This window comes from Capra hircus, chromosome 18, assembly GCF_001704415.2.
Source record: "Capra hircus breed San Clemente chromosome 18, ASM170441v1, whole genome shotgun sequence".
Taxonomy (NCBI): Eukaryota; Metazoa; Chordata; class Mammalia; order Artiodactyla; family Bovidae; genus Capra; species Capra hircus.
In genome coordinates, this window is record NC_030825.1 from 33,998,806 (window position 1) to 34,022,255 (window position 23,450).

The 23,450-nt window shown below is 40.1% G+C and overlaps 1 protein-coding gene across 2 annotated transcripts in view; it reads right to left on the minus strand.

The window, feature by feature from the left end:
* CDH11 (cadherin 11) overlaps nucleotides 1–23,450 on the minus strand; it is a 152,418-nt gene that overhangs the window by 24,032 nt on the left and 104,936 nt on the right. For both annotated transcript variants that reach the window (XM_018062079.1, XM_018062081.1), the window contains exons 4-8: nucleotides 20,191–20,485; nucleotides 17,051–17,170; nucleotides 14,897–15,064; nucleotides 11,241–11,428; nucleotides 3,725–3,978 (exon numbers count right to left, since the gene is read on the minus strand). In XM_018062079.1, coding sequence (XP_017917568.1) covers nucleotides 3,725–3,978; nucleotides 11,241–11,428; nucleotides 14,897–15,064; nucleotides 17,051–17,170; nucleotides 20,191–20,485 — 1,025 coding nt within the window. The remainder of the gene's footprint in view (nucleotides 1–3,724; nucleotides 3,979–11,240; nucleotides 11,429–14,896; nucleotides 15,065–17,050; nucleotides 17,171–20,190; nucleotides 20,486–23,450) is intronic.

The following is a 23,450-nucleotide window of genomic DNA, read 5'->3' on the forward strand; positions in this document are numbered from 1 at the left end:
ACATCAGAATGGAATGAAACTATAAATAAGTGGACACAGGGAGAAAGACAATCTGAGGTCAAAGGTTGAGTCTCAGGGAGTCCCCAGTGCCTGGGCTGGGATGGAAAACTAGCAAAGACACCAGGTATGTCTGAGGCATGAAGAGGTTACTAGCAATGAAGCTAAGAGGAAAGAATATTTCAGGAAGGCAATGGTAAAGAAAGGATCTCTAATGCTACAGAGTCTGGAAAGAAAGATTTGCAAAAATTTCTAAGCAGCTAAGAGTTTGGGTGACACTATAAGGCCCTACCTGTATGTCCAAGGACACAAATTCCCTTAAAGGTGAAGATAAGCACTCAGGAAAGTAGGCAGTCTGGCTAGAAAGCTTACTGAATAAAACAGTTTAAATGTTTTTCTATGAATTGTTTGGTAGTTCTAACAACTAGGACTTGAGTGGGTGAGGGAAGTTGGTTCAAGGGCAGTAATGAGCATCTTTGGATAATTACAGAATCGCTTCCATTGAAACTATGACCCAGATAACCAATCACAGATGTGGATCCCTGGAAATAATGAGGTGCCAAGGAAATGAGCTGTTGTTCCATGTGTTTTTACGTCACCACTTTTAAAACGCTGCTAATGTACCTCAATATTTCTAGGGCAAAGCTAATTCGTTTAAAATTAACACCATGAAAATTTTTGAGTAGTTTAAAGGTGCTATCAAGCTCCTCAGTAGTTATGTAACATAACTTCTTGCATGCAGAGCACAGTACTCAAACGTTTCCGGGAAATCTTTCCATTAGTGCCTGCTCAGCCAGAGTAAACCACCCAAGGCAGATCCGGATTAAAATCCAGTCTCCAATACTGACTGGTCATGTAACTGAGTAATTCATGTCAGCACTTTGAGCTCCAGTATTTCCATTTATTGGATCCTAAAGTGATCACTGTCTCAAGGTTGTTTGAGGATTAACTTATATAACTTAGTGCAGGGTTGTCTGGAGCCAAGAAAACTGTCTTCCTTTCTCCCCAGAGGGGCAATGTTCAAAGACTTAAAGGCAACTGAACAACAGTTACATTTGGCATTTCCTTCTGCCCTGTCAGCATTTTTTTTTTTTTTTTGGTATAAATAGAAAAACTCCAATGTCTGTGATATTTTTCATATTCAGATATACTTACTTTTCTTCCCAGCTTTATTGATGTATGATTAATAATAAAAAAATCATCTGTATTTAATGTCTAACAACATGTTTCAAAATAAGTATACCTTGTGTAATGATTACCATGATCAAACTAATTAACATATTCATTGCCTTCTCGCATAGTTACCATTCATGTGTGTGTCTGTGTGTGTGTGGGGGGGGGGGAGCAAGAACACTTAAGATCTACTCTCTTTGTAAATGTCAAGTCCACAATACATTATTATTAACTATAGTTATCATGCTAGTCAATATCCCTCCCCCCCATTTCCCCGATTCTCTAGATCCTGGCAACCACTGTTCTATTCTCTGTTTCTATCAATCAGACTTTTTTAGATTCCGCACAGGAGTAACATGCTATGTATTATGGCTTTCTGAGTCCAGCTTATTTCATTTAGCAGTTGTTGTTTAGTTGCTAAATTGTGTTCAACTCTTTGCTACCCCATGGACTGCAACATGCCAGGCTTCCCTATCCTTCACCATCTCCTGGAATTTGCTCAAACTAATATCCATTGAGTTAGTGATGCTATCTAACCATCTCATCCTCTGCCACCTCCTCCCTTTTGCCTTCAATCTTTCCCAGCATCAGGGTCTTTTCCAGTGAGTCATTTATTCGCATCAGATGGCCAATGTATTGGAGCTTCAGCTTCAGCATCAGTCCTTCCAATGAATATTCAGGGTTGATTTCCTTTGGGATTGACTGGTTTGTTCTCCTTGCTGTCCAAGGGACTCTCAAGACTTCTCCAGCACCACAATTTGAAAGCATCAGTTCTTCAGTGTTCAGCCTTCTTTATGGTCCTGCTCTCACATCCATACAGGACTACTGGAAAAACCATAGCTTTGACTATATAGACCTTTGTCATTTAGCATAGTATTCATCATTTAGCATAGTATCCCCCAAATACACATATGTTATCACCATTGGCAGAATTTTCTTTCTTCAGGCTAAATAATATTCTATTATATAGATATGTCATGATTTCTTTGTCCATTCATCTGTCGATGGAAATTTAGATTACTTCCATAGCTTGTCTATCATGAATAACACTGCAGTGAAAATGGGGGTTCAGCTATCTGTTCAAGATACAGCTGTTATGGAAAGCAGTATAGAGGTTCCTCAAAATGCAGATGGTGGCTTGTTCTGTGGGCTGTAACTTATCAACCCATGGCCGAGACAGACATATCCCTGGCCCTCTTTGAGTATGCCAGTGGCAACACAGTGTAAGCTGTCATTGTGATGCAGCATGGTAAGAGCTGTGAGGTAGAAGCTGCATCCGATCTATCTTAGGGTGCCTGGCAGAACTCCTAGAGGACATGACACCTAAGTGGAGGCGGGAAAAATGAGGACCATGTTGCAAGCTGGAAAGGAGGAGGGAGAGCGCTCCAACCAGGAGGAAGAACATACAAAGGTCAGGAACTAGAAAAGGACAGGAAATAGCCTAGTCTAGCTGCAACTGAGAGTCTGGTGAGAAGGGAGAGGAAGAAAGCAGAGAGACCAGCAGAACTGAGGGGTGGGGGTGGGGAGGGGCTTGAAGAAGAGCTTTATCCGAGTGAGAGACTTGAGATTATTTTGGACTATGAGACAATGAGAAACAATTTGATCACTGACTTTTGTTGTTGTTGTTGTTTAACTGAAGCACGATATGATATTTGGATCTTGCTACAGGATGATGGAAAGGCAGGTGGTGGTCTGGGGGTAGGTAGACCATGAGGAGGCAGAGGAAGGAATCTAAGCAAGAACAGAATTAGGGGAATGGCCACGGAAGCATAAACACCTGCTAGAATCCAGGGCAGGTTTCAGACAACTTTCCATTCCTGCCCTATATAGACATGCCTTGACTGTATAACTCAAGCTTCCTTCTGGTCAGCTTCTTTCTCATCTCTGTCTCATCTTCATTCATCACCAGTCTCATTGGTTATTAGCTCAGGTTGGGGAAGCAGGGGAGGCAGGTTCTGTTTTCTATTCTAAGTCACAAAAATGTACTCATCATAAGAAAAGCACTCTAAATTTGAGGGTCACTTTATTTTCTCTTCAAAGTGTTCAGCAGTTAGACAGGGCTTGCTTTCTGAGCCCCTTGATCACTATCTGGGTTTTTGGTTAGGTCATTTGTCCTGCAGAACCCCATTTTTGTCTCAGCTTAAGGGATAAGAATTCCTATAAAATAATGTTGAGAGGATAAATTAGTTTATGTATCTGATTCCCCTTAGTGAAGTACCGGGAGCATAGAAAGGTATTCAATAAATTAGAATTACGGTTATTATTTTACAACCATTATTTATACTTCACCACAATTCTCTGAGACAGACAGGTGAAGATAAGGGTTATATCACCTAGTATAACCAGGAAATCTGCTCCAGAAATTATGGAGCCTGAATGAGTCTATCCAAATAACTGGAGTAGAATTTTCATGTCTCCTAAGTCTTCATCTTGTTTACACTGAATGATATCTTGGACCCTTCTTGAGACTGAAGGATGTGGCTCCTGTAGGGCTTCCTAACCCTCTTGCCTCTAGAATTCCCCATCCAGACTTTAAAAATAAGTTTGTCTGTACCTGATCGGGCTGTTGGCAGCATCAGGGTCTTTGGCATGCACTCTCCCCACCACAGTGCCAGGGGCTGCGTTTTCTTGGACTTCGTGGATATAACTTGGGGCCAAGAACATAGGGGGCTCGTCAGCATCTTCTACTGCAATCTTGACTGTCACGGTGTCCTTGAAAGGCCCATTGCTGATGAACTTCGGGTCAATGTGCACGTTGGCTGCCTCTACCTTCAAGCTGTATGCTCTTTTGGTTTCAAAATCTACAGGCTGGCAAAAAAGAAGAGAAGATTGACAACCAATTCCTTGAAAGAATAATGGAAGAGAAAGACCTGATTGTTTTTATAGGGCCGCGTGAATAGTTGTTCAAAGAGAGAAAATCGGTGTCTATTCAATATCCAATTACCTGAGCCATTTGGTCAGAAAATCAGACAAATCAATTGTTAAAACTTGGAATGTGTTTAATGGGTAATTCTAGGAGCATGGCAGACTCAGAAGGACCCCATCATCTAAAATGAACCACATTCTCTGAACACACTAAGGCTTCCCAATTCAGTCACTAAAATCACTTAAGGAAAGGAATTAAAACATTACAAAAATAAATGTTGTAGCCCATTCTGAAAAGTACCAAGAATCTTGGTAATAAAAATACTCAATGAATTTTAGAGAAAAAAGCAATGTCTTGTTAGATGACTCTCCCCTCTACCTATACACACTCTAGCTTAATCATATTAACAGTCTCATTTTTAAACTTTCTGACGCCAGAGCATTTCTCAAAGTCTAGAAACCTTATCATCAGTGGTCCATAATCTGACTTAACATGGTTTATGGGTAATTTGAGTGGGTGGGGTTTTTTGAATGACGTTATCCTAATTACTGATACTATTATCCCTTTTCCAATTCTTCCATTCCCAAACACATCAAGGACATCTCAGCACTAATTTTTAACATACCTGTTATGCTTCCTAATCTCCCTTTTGAAAGACTATGATAGAACTCTCTAGCTAGAATGGAATGACATCACTTTGTTTGGACTGAATTTATTTTTAGGTTACTTCCTATTTATGGCAAGTGATATAGGACAGTGTGAGTACTTCCCAGTTAAAAGAATGTATATTTGTACAAAAGTCCATTGAAAGAAAAACAATTATAAATAATATAGATTTTACACAGATGTGAAAAAAAAAATGAAGTAACATTTGAATGGCTGTCATTATTAAGAAACTGACAGTAAGCACTCCCACATTCTGAAGGAGGGGTGGTTCTGTGAAATCAGTCAGCAACGGGTGAAAAGTAAAATCACAGAGGATAAACAAGCCTTCCTGCCCGGAAACAGAACTTTCTAATGAGCACTCTGAATGATGCTGAACTCCCAAATGTTTGCAAAGAGTTGGGTCTTTTAAGGCTAGCATCTGCCTGCCTCGTTGCTGTCATCTGCCTAGTATTATTTTGAATGGACATATAATCATAGGGCTTAGTCCTAACCTAATTCTACAGAATTCTAACTGAGGATGGTTCCAGTTTCAGGAAAGTTAAAAGCATTCAACACCCTTGACACTTTTCTCGCCAGATTCAGAGAACATTCCCTTTTCTTGAAGCAAAATCTGTCCCCAGCTGTTCCAGGTTCCCCAGCAGTCTCTTTGTCCTTCACTGGGTTACTGACCAGCAGGCAGGAATGGTATTCATAGGCTGAAGGTGTGAGACTGCTGCAGTCCTTCAAAAATCTCTGTGATTATTAGACAAAATAAAAAACCTGAATATGATAGTTCTGAGACCAGGCAAGAAGAAAATTTCTTCTCTCAGATAATCTGTCGATTCACTCGGTAACAGAATGTTTTGAACTTGGCTTAGGTACACGCCTAAGGACCCAGAGCATTGTTTCCACTGGAAAACCTTGTTAATGTTGAGGGAGAGGGTGGGATGATTTGGGAGAATGACATTCTAACATGTATACTATCATGTAAGAATTGAATCGCCAGTCTATGTCTGATGCAGGATACACCATGCTTGGAGCTGGTGCATGGGGATGACCCAGAGAGATGTTATGGGGAGGGAGGTGGGAGGGGGGTTCATGTTTGGGAACGCATGTAAGAATTAAAGATTTTAAAATTTAAAAAATAAAAAAATAAATAAAATTTTAAAAAAAAAGTAAAGATAATAACTTACATTGAAAAAAAATAATAAAGTTGGTATAGTATAGTTTGACTGGTACCTGCTGAATCTAGAGCAAGGCTCCCCAGATCTTTGCAAATGCTTGTCTGGAACGCCCTTTCTAGTTTGGTGAAACTTTACTGTCTTCTGGTGGTCATCCCAGGCTTATGAAATCCTCCCCATCTCCCCCAGACAGATTGGTCTGGCCCCTTAATTGCCCATCTGCAGTCCCTTGTCCCCCACCCCTGCTGGGCAAGGAGCATACCAAAGAACTATACGCAGTTGTGTTGATCTTTGCTGACCTCTGCCTCCCCAGCACCCAGGAATGACTATACCAAGTGATAGCATGCACCAATCACTGTGGCTGAAAGGAAAGCAGAGCTGATGGATGGACAACATTTAAGCATCTGCCTCTAATTTACTCCTTGCCTCCTTCCAAAAGAGATTTAAGGTAGTTTCCCTATCCATGTCATGAGTAGTTGAAATAAAGCTATATGAGGCAACATACTACATAAGCCATAAAAATCTCAGTACTCCCGAGTTTACTAATCCCACCTCTAAAAATCCTGCCTGAGGGATTAATTCAACAGAAAACAAAAACACACAGTATTCAAAAATGCATGATGTTGTTTAGACATCATTGAGGGGTTATATCTAATCCTGGGAAACATACACACAAAACACCAAATCCAACTGTGAGATTTTATTAAGGAAATAATGGTCCATCAATAGGATGGGATGTTATATAGTCATTAAAAATGATTATGTATATTATATAACAGCATGTAAAACGTTTATGATGTGCTATTAAGTTAACACATCTGATTACTCTATGACTGCAACTGTGTTAAATGTTACACATCCACATCTATATATATGTGGACAGAGAACATAAAGAAATAATCAGGCGTGCGTGCATGCATGCTAAGTCACTTCAGTTGTGTCTGACTCTGTGACCCCATGGACTGTAGCCTGCCAGATTCCTCTGTTCAGGGGATTCTCCAGGCAAGAATACTGGAGAGGGTTTCCATTTCTCCTCCAGGGGATCTTTCAAACCCAGGATCAAACCCACGTCTCCTGCGGCTCCTGCATTGTAGGCACTCTGTGCTTTTTTTAATCACTGAGCCACTGGGGAAGCCATAATCAGGCATAAAAGTGGCTTTATTAAAATTGTTATTTTAAAAATATTTAAAATGCCTTCTAATGCTGCTCTCTCACTGCTTTACAAGGAGTTTATTTGTTTGAAAGTGAATACCTCAGAGACCTCAGAGACCATGAAGAGATCTCTCCGTGATAACTGGGAATCCCACTCAGTCAAAGCTGTTGCAGCATCGGATTTTCCTAAGTCCACCAAGCCACCTACAGGTCTCATTTTTACTTTGCACTGGTTCTTCTTCAGTTAGTCACACAGAGATCATCTCAATATCCTGAAGGCAGCTCCTTCGTTCTCTCTTTCTCTTACACACTCTTATAAGCCTGACACTTACTCTGTCTGACACAGGGTATTCAAGAAATATTTATTACAAGCTATTCAGTACAAGAAAGTGAAAGCGTTACTCATTCAGTCATGTCCAACTCTTTGCGACCCCATAGGCTGGAGCCCTTCAGGCTTCTTTTCTGTCCATGAAATTCTCCAGGCAAGAATACTGGATTGGGTAGCCTTTCCCTTCTCTTCCCAACCTAGGCATTGAACCCGGGTCTCCTGCATTGCAGGCAGATTCTTTACCATCTAAGCTACCAGGGAAGCCCATTCAATACATGAAGAACTCCTAAGTAACTCTTGAATTCTTTATGTTTATCTTTTCTGCCTTCTTCCAGTCTTTGTTATTTCTCTCTTGAATTCCAGCAAGATTTTTTCAACTGGTCCCACTGTATCATCTCAAAACCCTCAAGACTGAACTCACTCAAGTTTCTTAAAAGTGTCCTGTTTTCTTCAAGACCAGTCCTTCAAGCACTTTGTTTTCTCTGACCCTTCTCTCCTTATCCATTTGATAAATTCCTACTCATCTATGAAGACTTAGCTCTAGAACTGCTCCCTGCAAGTGGTCATCCATGACCCATATTCATAGATTCTACCATGTGTTATCATAATTGCTTTTCAGCCAGGAAGTGATTTTGCTGTACCTCACCCCAGGGAATATCAGGCTTTGTCTGGAGCTATATTTTATCATCACAGCTGGTGGGGCTGGGTGTGTGCTTTCTGACATCAAGCAAGGAGAGGTCAGGAATGTTGCTAAACATCATACAATGCACAGAACTGCCCCCTACAACAAAGAAGTCTCTGTCCTGAAATGTTAACAATCTCAAGGGTCAGAAACACCCCCTCTATTTTAATTGTCTTTTTTGCTTAACTGTCCTGTTAAATTCTGATCTCCCTGTGACCAGAACTCTGTTTTTTCAATTTTAGATGTCCAACCTCTCACAAAGGGCCTGCCTGACAAATAATAAAAACTCAATCACTCTTGGTAGAAAAATAAGTTGAATGAATTAAGAAACAAGTGTAAAAAAAAAACTATATTAGAGAATATTTTTGAAAGGTAAAAATAGTTTTGTGGGTCTCTCTACATCTTTTTATATTATTAAATAACATATAATGCTTCCATCAATTTACTCTATTAAATTTACCTCTCAATATTTTTGTTTTCCTCCTGGACAGTTAGAACTTCATGCCATAAGTTTAAGGAAATGTTCTTTTATAAATGAAAGAACATTCTACTCTGTTTTCAACCTAAACATCAGTGCTTTATGGAAGATTATTCCTTTGCCTGAAATAAACACATTGAATTGGGGGGAAATGTGCAAATTAATCATATGCAGAGAGCTCATTTGCAATGTGTTAGTCCCATGGGGTGATTTAAATGTTTCAGATTTAAAAGACACAGTGTGTGTTTATACCCCGAATACACTGAAAACAGGTGACAACCTTAGCATAACCAACTACCCAATTACTTGAACAGCCAAGGATGCGGGCAACGGGCAGGAATCGTTGACGTCACTGCTCATATGTCAGTATCAGGCAGGAGGGATAGTCATATTAATTAACAAAGCAAGTTGACAGCTCTATGCTACAGGCCAATTCACACAGCTACTTTTCCAGAGGAGAAACCAGAGGGAGGGATTATCCCAGCCCCTTGAGGCTGGTGATTAGGCTTCGGTGACTATACCATTCATCACCACTAATATCCAACTTCCATACTCTTTTATGACAGAGTCACTCCTACTCTCTTTTTCTTTGGGTCCCCTCATATTTCTCCCAAACCCAACAACATTGCTTTCGTATGTTGTGAAAAGTGGGCTTCCAAGAACACATCTCTCCCTGCTCCCTTTACTAAAAGATTCCTCCCAGGAATCTCCCTCCCATCCCACCCTTGCCTCCTCTCCAGCAGCTGAACTCTTTATTGATTCTTGAAATTAATTTTTTCATCAGTGTTCCAGTCCAATCTTTCCCATCATACCAAGGAGCTTAATATTCAGGCTACAAAACCAAGTTGAAAATGAATGTTTGATTAAAACCAAGGTAATTCCATCATCCAATTCAGATTTGATACTCCTTATACTTTAATGATGGAGAGGTATTGATTTCTCAAGTGGTAAATGGGGGGGGATGGTAATCGTTTTATTAGGATATCCACTGAAAGCGAATCAAATCTGGCTCTCTTTATAAAATCTTTTTGGTCCAGCTATTTCCAAAATGCGTTAAGTGGGAAGATGTTCTAGAATACACTAATTTCAAATTCCATGTCTTTAAATTGCTAGCTGTGTGATTACAACAGGATTAAATTATTTAACCTGTCTGAGCCCCAGCCTCCTCCTAATTAAACTAAGGTATCATTGCCCACAGGGATACTACCATCTATTTTATATGATTTTCATCATATACCAAACAAAGGATACTGTGAGTCACAGGCTGTCTCTGGCCAATATTTAGAATTGAGTAAATGTTAGATTAAAAAAAAAAAAAACAAGAATAAACAATAAGCTCATCTTTGTAGTGAATTAGTCCCAGGAACACATTTTTAACAATTTAGCTGACTATGTGAAGAAGGCAATGGCACCCCACTCCAGTACTCTTGCCTGGAAAATCCCATGGATGGAGGAGCATGGTGGGCTGCAGTCCATGGGGTCGCTGAGAGTTGGACACGACTCAGTGACTTCACTTTCACTTTTCACTTTCATGCATTGGAGAAGGAAATGGCAACCCACTCCAGTGTTCTTGCCTGGAGAATCCCAGGGACGGGGGAGCCTGGTGGGCTGCTGTCTATGGGGTCACACAGAGTTGGACACGACTGAAGTGACTTAGCAGCAGCAGCAGCAGCAGCAGCAGCAGCTGACTATGAGGGAAGATCCATTATTTTTGTTTCTCAGGCTCAGTTCCGAGAGAAAATTGAGCAGAGGATTTGGTTTACGTTTCATAGAAGGCCCAATAATGTAACAGACCTTGGATGTTTGAGGTGGGAAAAGTTCTGGAGAACCTATATTAATAGACTCAGCTTGGCAGATGCAACCAGGAAACATCATGCGTGCTGAGGGCTGCTTCTCCAAAATCCAGATTTATCTAAACATCTTTCTTTCCCTGAGGAAACTGCCAAGTCATACAAGAACTAATCAGTAATCTCAGGGCAAGTATTATCACCCCCTTTCTTTCTTCCAGTTTTACTGAGATATAATTGACATATAGCACTGTAGAAGCTTAAAATCTGACTTTCATACATCATGAAATCATTACCACAGTAAGTTGAGTGAACATTCATCATCTCATATAGATACAAAAGAAAAAGGAAAAATTTATTTTTGATGAAAACTCTTAAGGATTTACTCACTGAACAATTTTCATATATAACATACAGCAGTATTAATTACATCCCTAACACTTATTTATTCATCTTATAAATAGGAGTTTTTCCCTTTTGACTGCCTTCATCCAACTTTTTCTTTCCCCATCCTCCACCTCTGATAACCATACATCTGATCTCTTTGTCCATGAGTCTGTTTTTTGGTTTGTTTTTGAAGAATAATCGACCTACAGTACCATGCTAGTTCCTGGTGCACAACATAGTAATTTGATATTTCTATACATTTCAAAATGGTAAGTCTGATTGTCATCTGTCACAACAGCGAGATATTACATTATTATTGACTATAGTCCCTAAGTTGTATACCAACTATCAATCTCAGGTAGGCATCATCAGTCGCTTCTGCCAGCTCCCTCTGGAATATAGTTCTGTTATCTCCCAAAAGCTCAAAGCTCAACTGCAAAGTCTGAGGTCCAGCCCTCAGTTGTCCATATTCTGTTTTTAGCCTTCAACTCTTTGCTTCCTGCAGCGTTGTCCTGGCAAAGCAGGCCACACTGCTGCCACATCTGATTCCTCACCCTAACTCACCTTTTTCAGTTTCACCACGCCCTCCTGTGTTTCATAGTCCGTTGTGATTTCAAACAATTCCATCCCATCTCCATCAACAATATTGTACGTGACTAAGCCATTTTCTCCAATGTCTGGATCTTTAGCCTTCACTCTTCCCACTTCCTCCCCTGGGACAGCTGCTTCTGACACAGACATCTGGTATACGCCTAGAAGAAGAAGATATCTATTTTTATTTTCCCTTTTATTTGGCAGCTGTAAGACTTTAGATTTTGTTGAATCCCAATAAATTTCTCAAAGGGTTTGACACTGAGCTTCCTATTGATTGAAAACATGAAAAGAAGTGAATGGATGCAAGGAAGATCCCACACAGCTTGCTTGTCAAAGAAATGTTTTCTGTAAAGAATGATGAAATAATATCAGGGTCCAGGGTGGCAGGGTGGGTGCACCTGCCACACGTGAGAAAGGAAAACAATGCCCAGTTACATTTCCCATCAGGGACTGATGCAGGGCCATGCATATCTTCACCCAGTCAAAAAAAAAAAAAAATCAAAACCTCTTTTCACGTCTTTGGAATGGCCCAGAGTTAATTCTAAGGCTCACATATGGCACTCCCAGGCACCCAGAAAGAGAATGTCTTCTCTGTTTAAAAGCCTTCTGTAACTCCATATTTATTTTAAAGTCAAACGCAAATTTTGTCCTTCAAGGTCATGACCCTTCCAGCTGTGTATCTGACTCTCTTCTTACTTTATCTCCTTCACCATTTGATAAATGGATATCTTATATGGAAAGGTTTCTCACAGTGTGACATTTCCACATAGATTTGTTTAACACGTATTGGGAACCTACTATATCCTGAGCACTGTCCTCGCCTTTGGAAACTCAGTAGTAAATGAAAGAGTCAAGATTCTTCTCTCATTCTACAGAGAAAAAAAAAATCAGATGTATACATACTCTGATATCATTGCTAAGAAGGAGAAAAATACAGTAAGGGACAAAGGATAATGAAAGTGTATAAGTGTGACTGTGCATAAGTGTACGTTGTGTGTGAGTGTGTTCATGTGAGTGTGTGTGAATATCTCTTGAAAGGACTGGGCCAGATAAATCATGTGACTATCTGGGGATAAAAATACAAACAAAGCAAACAGCAAATTGCAAAAACCCTAAAGTGAAAACAGTGAATATATACAGAACAGTGAGACCACAGGTGGGACTGCAGCCTTCTGGTAGGAAATAAGCGTAAAAGGGCTGGGGCCTAACTCTGCACAAAGGGCATTGCAGGAGATGGAAAAGACATCAGAGTTTCTTTAAAAACGTGTAGGAAGTCACTGAAAGGTTTCATTAAAGAAATAAGACTTGAGATCATCTCAATTGTATCATCAGAATTAAAAAAATATTCTTTGTGAAACAACATAGAGAAGCAAAGGTTGGAAAACCTGGCCTCTATCACTGCCAAACCTAGTGGTTTGGGACAAGCTACTTAAGCAATTTAAGCTTTAGTTTCCCCTTATGTGTATTTTATCAATTTTAATACTCTGTGTACATTTATCTATATTGTTTGGCTGTGACTGCTTTCAGTTCAGACCCATATTCAACTTAAACACACCATGTCCTCCATGATAAAGGACAAGTAGGAGATGGGAGTCTCTGTAGATAATTACCAATTTACATGAAGGTTTAGAAAAACTTGCTCTCAGGTAATTTTCTCTAAATCTCATTCAAGTCCACAGCTATAAAACTGGTTATCTTCACAGTAGTGATGTAACTTCACTCTGTGCCTGTAGGTGAGCAAGGACATTGATCACCGCCTGCTAATAGTCCCGCATGGTCCTTTCCATCCAGCATACCAGACAGTTTCAGAGTGTGGATAACGGAGCATGCAGTTTCTTAGAGTGCTCTATGAGGCTTAAGCTTATTGGGGATGCTGAACCTTGTGCCTGACCAAGCAAAGTAATCTTCATCTCTTTGGGGACTTTGTGAGAACTGGCTGTCACCCTGTAATCCTCCACCTTAATGTCTCCCTTCCAGAGATTGTTGTCTTTGAATTCCTTTGAGTGACCATGGTCCTTTCTGGGACCATACTTGGTGGCCTTCCCTGTTTTCTCATTTGTAAAAAGTGCCATCTTTCTGGCAATAAACTCATAGGCTCTACCAGCTAATCTAATGAAGAAGCTTTCATGGTGAACTCCCCATGATCTATCAGCACCAGCATCATTACGGTTATACTGTACCTCTGTCTATACCTACACTATACACATAACCAGATTTGTGTTCACAATCTGTTATGCTATAATCCTTTAGGCAACTTACGGCACCTTCCATGGAACCCACAGTTTTACCTGTGAAATAGAAGCTCTCAGAGAGATTTGCAATAGTGGTAACTATTCATTGAATGGTTGCAGTTGTTGTAATTATGCTTATTAATAATGATCCTTCAAATCATTTTTTTTTATTTCCTGCTGCCATCCTATTAATTTTGTAGGACCATAATCACCTAGATCATAATAATGGCTAACCTTTGTTGACAGCTTATGCCAGATATCATTGTAAGATTCTACAGTGGCTCATTTAGTTCTAACAATATCCTACTAATTTAAATTTTTTTTTTTTTTAATTTATTTGCCTATTTCACTGTGTTGGGTCTTAGCTGCAGCACGCAGGATCTCGGCACATGGACTCTGTGCTGTGGTTCGGGCTCAGTAGTTGCAGCACGTGGGCCCAGTTCCCCAGGGCATGTAGGATCCTAATACCCCGACCAGTGTCTCCTGCACTGCAAGAGGAATTCTTAATCACTGGACCACCAGGGGAGTCCCAATATCCTATTAACTGAGTCTTGTGGAAGATTTTAGTTTGCAAAAATAGTCCAAACAGTATCTCCCAGCCCATATTCTTCTCTTTCAAAGAGACTTTAACAGTCCTTCCCTTGAAAGGTGGGGTCTATAAGAACTCCACTTAAATTTGGGCAGTCTTATGACTACAGTGGAAATGATGCTATGTGATTTCTGAAGCTTGGTTACAACAGGCAATATGGTTTCTACTTGGTGTCCTTGGGGCTCTTCTCACTTTCAGAACCCATCCAAGCCACTCCTTGCAGAGGCTGACATGGACGGGAAGTAACAGCTGACATTAACTTGCCAGCCACGTGACTGAACCAGCTTGGAAGTGGATCTTCCAGCCTCAGTCAAACTCTGCCAACTGATGCTGTGAAACAGAAACAAGCTGCCTCTCTCAGGTTTTGCCCAAATTTCAGACTCATGATGAAAATAAACAATTATTATTGCTTTAAAGCACAAGATTTGAAGTAGTTTGTTAGGTAGCAATAGATAACTGATCCAGCTACTATTACATATTCAGGTTAGAAATGAGAACACTGAGACAGAAAGATTAATTAATTACTACAGCACATCCTGAGTGCCTAGCAAAATGGATTTTTCTCTTCCCAGGGTTGTGAAACATTCTATGCCTTTCTCCCACTTTTTCCCACTACCTCTCCTCCACGTAAGATTTCTGTTGTCATTACTGTTGTCTTCTGTGTTTTTTTTTTTTTTTCAAGAATGTTATAAAGAGCCTCCATTACTCTAGATTCCTTCTGGAAAGTTGAGTATAGCAGGGATGGGTCAGAGAAGAGAGTTGGCTGTGGCACCATTGGAAAGTGAAAACCAAGCCCACTGACTTACTCTGCGGAAACTTTGGTGGGTTGTCATTGACGTCGGTCAGTGTGATCGTCACTTTGGTTGTCCCTGAGAGTCCACCCATGTGTCCACCCATGTCCTTGGCCTGGATCACCACATGGTACTCCTCCTTGGCTTCCCTATCCATGTTGGGAAGGGCGGTTCTGATGATACCTGGACAGGCGAGCAGGGAACACCACAGATCTTCATTAATTACATTGTAACAAAAAAGATCTAGGCACAGGGAAGCAGAGATGAATGAAACAGCACCTGTCTGCACAGAAGAGTCACTTCAATATATTTATCATCAAAAGTAGCCATACTTGGAGCATCATATAGACATATTTTCCAGCAAATTGCCATCGTTATTAATGTAGCATTAAAATTTTATGTTTTATATGTTGTACTATAAAAGCAAGTAATAATCTCATCCTTCTCAGGTATAACAATTAAAGATGCTAAAGACTAATACATTTGAGGACCCACTATATGAGAATCCATAACATAAACCCATGCTTCTAGACTGTCAGCAGAATCCTTTGACTATCAATGCCTGCATATGATTCTTAGAAACATTACTCTGGTCTATTTTAAGTTAAAAGTAGATGGGAATACATTAAAATGTTAATATTAGCTTTTTAAGTGTATAACAAATGGGTTAGAAATATACACAAAGCTTATGTCAATTCTAGTTGTTTACTATCACCTATCACTGACAAGGATACATTAATAATTGAATTCTACATGATCTCTGGATATTAGTGCATTACTGGTGTGGAACCCATGTTCACTTAAAATCTTTTGGGAATGCGTGCAAGCTTTTTCTGTCTGTAGATGTAGCAACATTTACACTAGAAATCTAAGAGAGTGCCGTGGAAGCTCTAAGCCTTTATCCTTTTCTGACCCCGATGTTTGTATGTTTCTCAGCAATATTATTCAATTCACTGAGCCTCGTTTTTCTTGTCTGTTAAGTAATTTGGTAGGTTCGAATTGGTCCTTCCTAACATGAGTCCCTGAGATAACGAATATTGCAACTAGAGTCCCTCCAGCAATTTTAGTATCTCAAAAACTCAGATGCAATTCCACATTTATCCTTGGCAAAATTAATTGGTAAATGCCTTTGATGAAATCATAGCAAGTAGCTGCCTAAATTGTGATCCAAAGCATAGTGTCTACAAATAAATGATCACATAGATAAGTGGAAATTATTCAGTAAGCAGGCAAAATGTCTGATTGGCAGGCTATGCAATATAATATTATACATACACACACACATATATATACATGTATTTGATAAATTTCAACTGTATTAATGTAAGTGGATTTTTTGGTAAATGTCTTGCAAACATATGGGGGTATATTGTGGAAAACAGAAGGGAGTTTGAGGTATAATACTGTGGACTGACAGTTTCACAGGAGTTTAGTGTTTATTCTAATAAAAGGATCCTAGAATCAAATTTGGTACACATGGAGTGAAACATTTCGGTGGGGGTTTTGGCTGGTATATTCATTCACTCTTTTTGTTTGCTATTTGTTTTCTGTAAGAATTTGCAGAACCTCCTTTTTGGATGTTAATGCCTGTTGGGAACCTCGAAGCTCAGCAGAGGAGGTGGGGAAGTGCCACCTCCCAGATGTACCTGAGCCTCATCAGTTCCCACCCCCACCACCCCCAAGCCTGCACTGTGGTCTTCAAGCTTTGAGAGCTGCCGGTTTTTACCAGTCCTCAAGTCCTATGGTCTCTTCATTTGGATCCACAGTTGAATTTTATGATAAAACATATTTGAAGGTATATTTTTAAGTTGAGGTTGAATTTTAAGACCTGATAGCATGAGGAAAGTTGCAGTCTAGGACTATATTTATTGCTGTGACATGGCGCAATACAAACAAAAGCAGTCACAAGTATAATTCACTGGGTGCTAACTACAGGCCAGGCAATGCACAGTATCGTGACATGGTGCAATACAAATAAAGGCAGTCATAAGCATAGTTCATTGAACGCTAACTATAGGCCAGGCAATGCGCAGTGTCTACATTGCACAATAGTCTTGTTAGGCAGCCCATTTTATATTTTAGAAAACTGAGACTCAACAAGGTTTCAGCCAGCAGGCCTGGACTCCTTATTCACAATGTGTCACAAATCACAATGCAATTCCATGGTACCTGTCTGTGCTTCTACTGAAAAGTAGGGTTGTCCTTCCAGGATGCTGTACACTAACTTGGCACTGTTTCCATAGGTGGGGTCATCTGCATCTGAAGCTGTCACCTGGATCACTGACGTTCCTTAAAAGTGAAACATTCATTAGAGACAATCCCTCCGCTTTTCAAATTCTATTCTAGTTTGCAAATTTTGTCTTAAGATTAAAAACTAATGAGAGCCCCCATATTATTCAATATGCTTTGATTTTCCAGACTGAGATGCAAAAATAATTTCCCATCCTCCTCCCTCCCTTTTTAATCCTAATAGCTTAAAAATGAACTTTCTATATTCATAGTGCATCCTGCTATGCTTAGTAGTTAAAATAATAATGTGAACATTATTGCAAAAACATTCTAAGGCCCATGCAACTGGAATGTTCAGTATATCAAATAATTAAATAAAAATCTTCCCAAAGAGTATAATAAAGGATAATTAATGATGAATTGCTTTCCATGAAAGGACAGAGTGCAGTCTTCCATCTGTAGCAGAGCAATAAATACATCATTTTATTGTTGCTTTGCATGTAATAAAATGGCTGCTAATACTACATTTTAATTAATTTATGGTCATAAATATTGTACAGAATGTTGTTCCCTACTGGCATGAAAATTGCATCTTCCCACCTCCAATGGGTCTGGTAGTCACACAACAGAAATCACCAGTAGACATCTGGTGAGATCTAAGGCCAGCAATTGCGAGCCGAGTGGAAAGAAACCAGGGAATTGAAAGAAGAGGGGATTCTGTTTTTCAGAGGAAAAACCGTTGTTCCTTGATGGTTCAGAATGGGGCAGGGGAGATGGTCAAGGGAGAGAGCTGGTAATTATAGAATTACTCTGTGCCAAGCACTGTCTGGGGCATGTTCCAAGTATTCTGCCCCTCTGCTAGGTGCTTTCTACTGGTTCATTGTGCTTGTGAGTTACTGAGTATAACAGGTAGGAAGTTCTGCAGTCTGTTTTGCAAAGTGGGTCACTGTCAGAGTCAGGATTCTAACCTCTACCCAGCAAACAACCAAGCCCAAGTTCTTTCCGTGACAGTTTCAACAGAGGAGCCAGGTTCTACATGAGTGGCAAGGCAGCCCACTTATACAGCCCCCTGATCTACAAGTTTGCTGGTGATTTTCACACAGTGTAAGAACAAATTTTACTTTTTTAAAAAATTCTGTAATTCATTTTTTCGTACAAACAACTTTGGGGGGAGGATTCTTCCCACAAAACAAGGTACTATTCTAAATCATGGACATTTGTAATGGCGTTAGTAAGCTCTATTCTCTACTTTCACGGTAGAGCTTGTCAAAGTATTATTTTTTATGCTTAATTTACTTCAAGAAATCCACTAAGTTCATTACAACTCTTTGTATTTTACATCTATGTTTATTTAACCCTCATCAGAGTTTACATTATCCTCATGTGATAGACGACAAAATGAAAACTGAGAAAGATGTAAGATGTTGTCTGGGTTGACCTGGTTGGTCAGAGGCACAGCCATGATTCCAATCCAGAACTGTCTGACAGCAGACAACTCTCATAGGTCACGATGCGAAGTCTGATATTAATCCTTAAGCACTAAGCTGCCCCAAGACATGGGGTCAATGAAAATTCCCCTGGAGCATCCTTTTTGATGACTGGCCTTTTTCCCCTGGCTCAGCTGCTGTGGTCCTCTATTTAATGATTTCTTTGATGTCTGCTGTTTCTCATTAAAAGTCCCCAGGTGACTACTGAGAAACTAAAGAATTGGGCAAGGCAAAGAGAAGATAGAATAGACCCAGGTGAGTTTTTATAAAGTATGAGAAGGGTTTCACGTTAATTGGAGGAAAAGAAGAGGGCTTTTTTTTTTTTTTTTTTTTTTTTTGCACCACAAGCTCTATATGCAAAGTGGAAGGAGTAGAGTTTTTTTAATCTTTTTTTATTCGGCTGCCCCCGGTCTTAGGTGCTTCATGAAGGATCTATCATTGCAGCGTGCAGACTCTCTGGTTGTGACTCATAGGTTTAGTTGCTCCAAGGCACATGGGATATGAGTTCCCTGACCAGGGATTGAACCCACATCCTCTGCATTGCAGGGCAGATTCTTAACCACTGGACCACTAGGGAAGTCCCGAGGAGTAGGGATTTAGAGTTACTTCTGTGTCTAACTTTCTTGGGCAAATTGATTCTCAGTCTCTGTGCTTGGTTTTCTCATCTGTAAAATGGGCAGTTTGGCCCTGATGATCCTTAAGCTCATCAGAACTTTAAATCTCTGATTTCATAACCATATTTACTCCCTGATCAGAACAGCCCTGGTCACTGTCTGAAAAGCAAACCCTTCTTAATATGAGGCATGCTTCTCAAAAGCAAGTACAACAACCTGCATTCTATAAAGTGAAACAAGAATTATTGCCAGGAGAATTGTCCACTAACAATGTTAGGTGTCTGTATGCATGATGAAAGACATAGCTGCTTCTGAATTATTCTAACAGATGGTGACACAGTGTCATGGTGAGGTGTATATACTGGATCCACTTAATAGCTCAGATGACCTTGAATAAATTATAATTAACTTGTTTCTAGCTTTGGTTTCCCATTTGCAAAATATGTCAAATAGGACCTACCTCATTGCAAAGATGAGTCTCTGCAAAGATTAAATGCAACAGGGCATGTAAATCATTAAGGAGCACTGTGCTGACATGCTACACACTCTGCCGCTATTACTTATTCAACACCAACATGCACTAGTGACCAGATGTATACTATTTACAATCCTACATGAGTAGAAACTTTTAGTCCCATTTTACAGAGGAGAAGCTCAGGCTAAGAGAACAGATGGAACTGATTCCAAGTCAAACGGTTAACAAGCACCAGGGCGAGGATGGCCTGGGTTCCATCACATTTTTCCTATTCTTCTATGCCTCTTCATGTTTTGTAAGGTTACAGTTTAAAAACTCAGGGCAATTTAAAATATTTGAAACTTCAACTACATACATGAAATGTTTTTTGTTTGTTATTTTGAATACAGAAGCTACAGCATAAATTCTACATCCCGACTTGGGAGAATGGGCACCAGCCCACCCACCTGCAGAGACACCAGGCCTGCAGGTGGAGCAGATCTGTCCTCCCCCTCCCTTACGTACCCACGTTGGACCTCTCGGGCACGTTGGCATGATAGGTCTCATGTAAGAACTCAGGAGGGTTGTCATTAATGTCCTGGACCTTGACGATGAATTCCGACGGTGGCTCCAGGGGCCGGTTGGTGTCCCTGTCCACCGCCTGAGCCATCAGCGTGTACTGGGCTCTCTCCTCTCGGTCCAACGTCTTGGTGGCATGAATGTTCCCTGATTTGTCATCAATCACAAAAATGGTTCCGGCTCCTTCACCTGAGAGAATGTATTTAATGTTCCCATCACCAGAGTCAATATCGGAATGAAGCTAGGAAAAGAGAAATGGAGACTTGTAATTCCATGATGGATGCTCTGGGGAGGTAGAGACACACTCACATGCTGCTTGCTACAATATGCTGTTTACACGCAGATACACACACACTGAGAGGGAGACCCTCTCAACCCATTTACAAATGAAGAAATGCAATCTTAGAGAAGATGTCTTGGCTAAGGGCACATAGCTGGGGAGCAGTGAAGCCAGAGTCCAAAAGGTTTCAATTTTAAGATTCATGCTTTCCGTCCCCCTTTCCTATTACATATGCTCACATATGAAACACATATAATACACATTAGTAGAGCTATTTTGAATGAAATATATGCATATTATAGAAAGTGAAAGACACACATTTGAGCAAGAAGTAAATCTTGTAAGTTCTGATTGCCATGCCTTCATCTTCCCTGTAAAAGACAGCTCTTGTTATCAGTGTCTCACGAATTCTCTAAGACATATTCTATGCACAGGCCAGACTATCTATACAAATACATGTGCTCTGGGTTATTTTTACACAATAAAGTGCACAGTGGACACACCACTCTCAACTCTGTTTCCCGACCACAGTAAATTCAGAGGACCCTTCCAAACTGGTATATATGTATTGATCTCATCCATTGTATAGAGGTTATTATTTCAGTCTTCTTCCAAAGGACACTAGGTTCCAAAGGACACCAGGCTTTTGTTACCGCAAACAATTCACTGATCAGGATTTCTGGATGACCTGCTGTGTGGCACAGAAAGTATGAGGCTCTGGGGATGGACTCTGCCTGGAGGACCTCCCCCATTCTCCTCATAAGCATGGAGTGCATGGAGAGAGCGGATAGACATGCAGCTTCTTAGACTAAAGGGAGACTAGTTCCTTGAGATTTTCCCCTCCTTTGATAAAGCCCAGCAAAATGATGGAACTCACCTAAATCCACACTTGGCAGGGCCAGGAAGTCATCCAGGTCACCCGACTACCCACTTGTGCCTTCTGCCTTACTCTGCTGTGTTTTGTAACATGGAACTCCCCTAAAGACCACATCCAATTTTCCCATAGCAATAAAGTCTTTATTGTACTTTGTTGTCCAACCTAAATTTCTGCAGCTATCATCTTCATCTGAGTTCTTCCGCCCTCATTTTACCCTTTATGGGAAAAGATAAGCATTACTTTCACTGTTCTCATAGGCTTCAAGAATAGGCAGGTGGATAAAAGGCCCTTGGTTCTATCTACTACCTAAGAAAACCTAGTGTAAACTAAAAAGCTTTATTCTCAGGGAAGTAATAATGATAATAATACTTATTACTTAAAATTATTATCTTAATGTTTATTATAGTGCCATTTTAATATTATTATTAATGTGATTTTAATTATTATAATTATCATGAAACCAAGACCTAGAAAGCTTGCCCAGAATCACAAAGCAGGATAGAATACATTGCTTTTTAAATTTTTTTGTATTGTTTCAATTTTCCCCAAAATATCTAATGGATTTGCAGTGCCTCAGTGAAACACCAATTATTTCAGCTCAGAAGGATACCTGTAGGTACAAATTACATTTTGATTTTAGTCTATAGTGCTTCTTAGGGAAAAAAAAAAAAAAACATACTTCAGAACTTGTTATTCATAAAAAGCTATGTGTTGTCATGAAGTTATGGCTACACATTTCTCATGTATAACGCAGTTTGTAATATACAAAGCTATCTGAACATATGGACGCTCCAGAGGATGACTCAAATTGCCCCAGTCTTCATACAAGTTTCCACAGTGGGGGCAGACAGTCTTCTGGCGGTTCTCCTAACCCACCATAATTGTTTATATTTGTTTGTTTTCTCTGTCTTAGACTTGGTGAAAGTCAGGAGTTCAGCCATGATTGTGGAATGTGGAATGTGGAACAAGGCAGTCAAGGTAACACTTCCTTTAATGGGAGTCTAGACAAGGAATGTTTCTAGGGGCCTTTATATATTACATATGAAGTTGGCAAGACTCTCAGGAATTAAATTTCATGATCAACCAAGTAACTGAAACATTTAAATATAGTGCTCATTTATATTTTTATCTTGTTTTCAGAGTTCAAAGTTGGATATAAATTCCCTTTTGCCCGCTCTCCAACAACGACGAACCACACAACTAACAATGACATTTATTAGTTTCGACACAAAGGGCAGTTTGGAAACCCATTCAGTCCTATCAAGGGATCAGTTGCTGAGGCAGACACGGCCAATTCCTAACTCCCAAAACTGAGGACATCCCCTCAGCAGAGCATAGTATGATGCAGACTCTGCTCCCTGCAGATCTAAAAGTCCATGGTTTGCCAAATTCCACATTTCAGAACATCCTAAATCACTCAATCTCGAATGACACCAAATCAAGGTTTTTAGGTAACAAGTCATCTAGTCTAATCCTCCTATTCATGGAGAACTCGAGATCAGCATTATCTCAAAAGGAAGTTTGATAGGATCTAACCACTTCCTTTCTTTTTCTTTCTTTCCCCAAACAATCTGACATCTGGCTCATTCTCACATGCCTAGATTTTCCCCTCCTCTTGTGTCTGCTGCTGTCTTTTAGTAGACACAACACCTGCTTGTTCCACAGAGATGCCCTCTAGGTCCTGTGTCTTTTGCCCTCCCTACCCTAACACACACCCTGCTCCCTATGGAGAAAGTCCCTGTGGCAGAAGTTTTATTTTCTTAGAACAATTCACACACAGTCTCCACATTGTTCAAGCCACACAGCTCCTGCCGCGGCTCAAGTATCTTCTTCCTCTCTAGGCACAGAGACTATCTCCTTGATGGATGGAATTCTATGTGCCAATTATTTCCCTGTGCTCCATTTCTCAAGGATACTTCTACTTTGGGTGTGATCTTTCCATTTTGGGTATAAATGATGAAACTGCCCTGGTACATCATCTCAGAAAGACCCTTTTCCAACCCTTAACAATATTATCAGGACACTAATATGAACCTCCTTCAAAGATGT